The sequence below is a fragment of the Charadrius vociferus genome, unplaced genomic scaffold, assembly GCF_000708025.1.
Source record: "Charadrius vociferus isolate BGI_N301 unplaced genomic scaffold, ASM70802v2 scaffold340, whole genome shotgun sequence".
Classification (NCBI taxonomy): Eukaryota; Metazoa; Chordata; class Aves; order Charadriiformes; family Charadriidae; genus Charadrius; species Charadrius vociferus.
In genome coordinates, this window is record NW_009646631.1 from 3,156,235 (window position 1) to 3,161,811 (window position 5,577).

General features: G+C 36.7%; 1 protein-coding gene across 1 annotated transcript; it reads right to left on the reverse strand.

The window, feature by feature from the left end:
• Window positions 1-3,583: 3,583 nt before the first annotated feature.
• Window positions 3,584-5,241, reverse strand: LOC104289546 (cytochrome c oxidase subunit 7A-related protein, mitochondrial). The gene is made up of 2 exons (XM_009888507.1): window positions 5,101-5,241; window positions 3,584-4,205 (listed from the first exon to the last, which is right to left on the reverse strand). The coding sequence occupies exons 1-2, from the start codon at window positions 5,239-5,241 to the stop codon at window positions 4,062-4,064; spliced, it is 285 nt and encodes a 94-aa protein (XP_009886809.1). The 3' UTR covers window positions 3,584-4,061.
• Between the last annotated feature and the right edge of the window lie 336 nt (window positions 5,242-5,577).

Genomic DNA, 5,577 nt, shown 5'->3' on the forward strand with positions numbered 1-5,577 from the left:
ATCTGTGCATCACTTGCACTGCAGCTACCTGGAATTGAGTCAAATTACAAATCTTTAATAAATTAAGATGTAATTAGTACTGAATATGCAAAATACTTAAAAGGTTGTTTTTCATGCCTATTGCTAAAATTAATGCTTAGATTAAAGAAAAGTTCTTCCCACTTTCCATTTTAAACAGAGATCAAACTTTGGCTTCCTGTGAAACTTTGGGCTGAGGTTAAGGGCTGTAGAGAGAAAAAAGTTAGTATACTATGTCATAAAATGCAGGTAGCTTGTAACTTTTTTCGAACTGTTTAGCCTGATTCTACATGTGACATACCCAATACATGCACTTTTTTCTCTTTATGTAAAAGCATTTGGATATTTTTAAATTTTAAGATCTGCAGGGGTAATGGTTTGACAGAAGGGGAAAAAACTGGTCTGTGACTCTTCTGAAGCCTCTTGGAAGGCTTGAATTTGGAGGAAGGAGGGTAAAGAGGGAGTAAGTACTATGTACATGTGTGTGAGGAGACAGCAGAAACAGCTCTTTAACGCTCTTTGGCTTTTTGATGTCTCTAAGATTAGATTCCCATTTTCCTAGTCTCTCTTGCTTTTATTCCTTACAGTGCCTTTTAATTTAGCAAGATTTACTTTAAGGCAAGATCAATCAATTATTGTCTTAGTATTGAAATCTATTATCTATTAACAATTTAAAATGTTACAGCAAAAGCCTGTATGGTCATACTGAAGTATTATGGAGGAATCCTCTTCTCAATGTACTTTTATTTTTAAAGCAGCTGAAAGACATACGTGCATACTATCACCATCTTCTCAAGTGCATTTATTCTACTACTCCCACATAAAAAGTAGGGAGGAAGATCTTATTTCAAAACCATTGCAAAGATGTAATGATTGAATTCAGGTTGCCAGAGAGATCATTTACGAAGGAAAACCACTGTCTCTCAACGGTAAGATAATGCCATGGGGGATGGATGATTATCCATGAGATTTGTTCCCGAGTATTGTAAATCTCAGCTGCTTTTCCTCCCAAACCCAGTACCTTGGGTTATGAGAGCTTATTATAATATATTCTATACTATGCATTCAAGCCAAAACACTAGAGTATCAGCTATCACTTAAAAATGCATCTTGTTTTCTCAGTGCTGATAGGTTGCATAATTTGCAAGACAAAACTGAGCTCTTTAAAAAAAAAATCCAGAACATAACACACATACAATGAAGTTGTAGTACCCAAGTCAGATTCTTACTTCTGGGGATGACAACTCAAAATACTGAAGTAGCTTTCTTGACACTGCACTCCTGGTTCTCCTTACTTAAGACCTTATTTAACATCAGGGCAGGGACAGACTATTCCTTTTAAAGGTAAGGGTGTTCTCGAGGACTTAAGAATAAGATTAAGTCTACCACAAACAGTAATTAAAAACACTTAAACCCTCCTGAATCCTCATAGAAGTCCAGCATCTGAAGTATTTTTAAATAGATACTTAACAGAGCTTTTTATTCTAGGAAGAAAACGGATTTACCATGTTGTAATTTCTTTAAGATAATCTCAAAACTAATTGAGAAAAGGGGCAAGATTTTGCTGCTGCAGGCTAACCTTGATTACAGCTTGCAAGTTTTCCTGTTCTTCAGGAAAGAAAAATGTGGGAATTGCTGTGGAAATATAGAAAAACAGCCTCTTCTTTCTCTCACAACTGGAGCCCTGCCCAACGGCTGCAGACAAGCAATGCCTCGTTGTTCTTTAACCTCCAACTGAACTAGGAATGTGAATCTGACAAGCTGAAGCAGCATTCTAATCCTGCTTCAACTGGGTCAGCTTTTTTGAGAAGGGCAAAGTGAAAATAGGGTGGTGGTTTTTCTTTTAAATCCAAACACTGCAAAAACAAAGAAAACAATGGATTATCTGGTTATTTGCAAAATTTGATGGGGTTTTCTTTTCCCTTTCGCACACATATTTTTAGCTGCTGACAAAGAGCTGGAAAAAGCTAGACCTGGGGCAACAGGAAGACAATTCTGAGATCCATATGCGAATCACCCATAGTAATACCTGAACCCAATCTCTTAGTTGAGTTTCCTTTAAGAAAGTTGGACCTACATGATAAATCTGTTGTTATTCTTTCCACAAGTACTTGGAAGACTATTTCCACTGGTTAATGAGCTATGGGATAACAGTTTAGTTGCTTTATCCACACCTGCCTTAGCAACAAGCAGAAAGTTGTGAACTCTAAAAATAGTTTTCTAAAAAACATAAAAAACCCATAGAAATTCTCTGAGCAAAACTCATCCTCGTAAAAATCTACCTGTCAAGTCTGTGTGCAAAGTATCCTTTATTAGAAGACTCTTGTAGGCAGTGCTTAATACATGATATGCAGGGAAGACAGGCAATAACCTACCATGCTGCTTTCTTTTTCTTTTCCTTTCCTTTTTTTTTTTGTGTGAGGGTTTTTTTTGGTGTGTTTTTGTGGTTTTTGTGGTTTTTTTTTTAATAGGATTTAACAGCCTACAGCACAAGATTCTTAGGCCATGGAAGTATGGGCTACTGGGGATAAAATATTTTACCAGTAGAGGCAACACAGCTGTTCGTTCCTGGAGAACTTAATTATTCTCTGCTATTCTTTGAGTCTTGCTGTCCTTACAAATTTCTCTTCCAGTGACTTACTATCTCCCATGCTGAAATACCAACATTGACTGAAACCTGAGATCACAGTACAAGCAGCTATTTTCTTTCCTATGGAACTGTAATAAAGCTTTGATAGAACTTGACTGGAAAAAAAAATCAGAATGTTTTTACTGAAAGATTGCAAAAATTGGAATTTTAGGTTCTTTTATCAACTGTTTTCCTTGTTTACATGGAAGGTGATTTCTGCACAGTTCTGGGAGAGATCAGTCTTTAACAGAGGCCAGTGAAGCCATGCTTATCCAGAGCGTGGGTGACTAAGAGTGAATACATAGACAAAGGAGGATCTATCAAATTAGAGGATGCTTTTTGTGAAGACTCGTGTGAAACTTGCAGTTCAAGGCTATGATACTACAAGGGAAAGAAAAAGACTGAATAAAGGGTTTTATTGGTTTCTCTCTCTTCTACCCACACAGCAAAGGAAATGTGTGTGTATAAGTGTGTACATAAATAGATATGTGCATACATTGACAATGATATGCAGCTGAGCTATGACAGTGACCTGTTTCACCAAAAATTATAGTTAAACACCAAATGAGTTCTGAGAGGTCTTAAGAGGATTAACATCTCATAAAAGATTACAGTAAGGTACCCGAATCAATTGTCTGGTTTGAGATCTACAAGTTGAACTTAAACAAAGGTGTACCAATATGTTTATTTCACTAGCAGGCCAGCTGAAGTGGTCTGAAACTTTCAAGACTTGCCTGTGTTATTATTCATGTAGGTATTTATTGCATAATAAGATAAGTTTGACAAATTAAAGTCTGAAAACTGGCATAAATGATGCTACAATACTGGTGCACTCTGCTGCATACAGTGATGCTAATATTATGGATTAAATCCACTTTAAATGCTCCAAGGAGATAAGCTCCTTGTCCTACCACCAGAGGTACAAATACTTACTATACCAGCATTTGGAAAAGTTCCACTGCCACCTGCTTACGTAAAATGAGCTGTGTATGACAGAAATGCATTCTCAGTATGTTATCATAATTAAATGACTTGCTTTTACTGTTTTGGAAACCAGCAACATCCTCCCACTAAGGAATGTGGAGCATAACCCACAAAGTATTTGTCCTCTCTTATCTCTAACATTGTTTAAGTTGGGGGAGGGAAGGAAGGAAAAGCTTAACTTTCTCCAACTGTTTGTACACTCCTGCAAGACAACAAATGCAAAGCTACAACCGTATGTTAAGATGATGTCTTTAAGGCTGTTTATATTGATTTCTAGAACACATAAGGCAACCAATTTAAAAACACTTTCTCCAAGAAATTTGATCTGAATAATGAACTCTATACGATGACAGAATTAAAGCAAGTGCAAAGAGACACATGCAGGAGGTCCTTCAGAGAAGTGTCACGAGTCCCAACAGTTGTGGTTCGTTTACTTTTGGTTTCTTGGTTGTGAGGCCATGTACAGTGCTACTAGACAGTAGATAGTCCCGCCTATTGTTAGAGCCATAGTGGTCCGATAAAGCAGCTTATCTGGAACTCCTCGTTTCAGGTGTACTGGCAGTCCATCTGCTTTCTGTGGGAAGAGTTTAAAAAGAAAACAAACAAATAAAAAGAAATGAACACCCATACTAAGGCCACAAAGGACAAGTTACCTCAGGTAGATTAAGAGATTTCCATGAGGGAAACCTCCTGACAAATAGGATATCTACAATCAAGTGTATTCTGTGTTTTTCATTTAGCAAGACAAATGCAAAGGCAAGTTAATTTTATTAGCCAAAGCTGTTAAGTGCAGGCAGAAAGAATATATATGGAAATATTTCTAAAGAGGACCTGGATGGAAAAAGTGTCACTAACAAAAGAACGTGAAAAGATATGTATAAAAGGTTATTCACCAAGTCAGACTGACACATTCCAAATGCAAGTGGCATGTAAGAGAGAAAAGGGTACATCATATAATGCACATTCTTGATGTTTTAAAAAAAAAATGCTTAACTGATTTGTTTTATGAAAAGTCCCAGTACACTTAGATATTGCACAGCGAACAAACTAGCTTTGAAAACTTCACTATGCTCTTCTTATACTGCATTATAAACAGCTTCAGTAATATTCAAATTATTATGTACAAAACAGTAATGATCTGCTTTGGTCCTCCAGATCTGCTTTATGGCATAAGCTTAGATTCGCAGACAGAAAGTGTTTCCAATAACCAAATAATATAATAAGCATCTTCCGAAGCCAGCGAAAAGAAATACAATGTACTCGACTTTCTGTATTGATCTCCTGTACAGACATATATACCTTGTATTACAGCAAAAGAATACAGGTTATACTGTACTTGACACCTTCTTAACTAGACTTTTCTAAATTTTGGTACTGCAGAATGACAATAGTAGTTAGCCACTATAAAATAAGGAAAGATATGTCCCACTCTCCAGTTTTCTTTATGTTACTCTCAAAGTTGTCGTTACCTGAAAAAGTTTCTGTAGGTCTGGCACCTTGTTTTTACCCAAGAAAGAATCAGTTGCTGGTAAATCTGAAGAAAGTTTACTTGTTGTCCCAAAAATCAGAGCTGGGGATTCAGTGGAAACTATTGGTTTGAGTCCCTGCATAAATAAAGATTAAACAATCAAGGTATATAACACTTGCAAATGTACCAATTGTCACATCAGGCAGGAATACTGCCAGTCATTACAAGGATATGTTACAAAGTATATTTATCTGGTATGAATACCTGTGACAATGAGCTAAAAACGCATTGTTGGCCCACTCATTTTTCAGCTACAACTTTGGGTCAGGGCTTAGCAAGGAAAATAGAAGCCTCCTTTCTGATTTCTCCACCACATGAACTGATAGCTATCGTAAGTTTTTCTGTGCTGGTACTTGTTCCAAATTGCTGCTTGTTTTTCCACACATAGTCTGACTATCTCAGGCTCTACCTTAGTAGC

Coding starts and splice junctions, on each gene's coding strand:
- LOC104289546 (XM_009888507.1), bottom strand. CDS start 5,241: ATGCAGGGACTCAAACCAATAGTTTCCACTGAATCCCCAGCTCTGATT. Junction 4,206..5,100: donor ACCTACAGAAACTTTTTCAG/GTAACGACAACT, acceptor CTCTTCCCACAG/AAAGCAGATGGACTGCCAGT.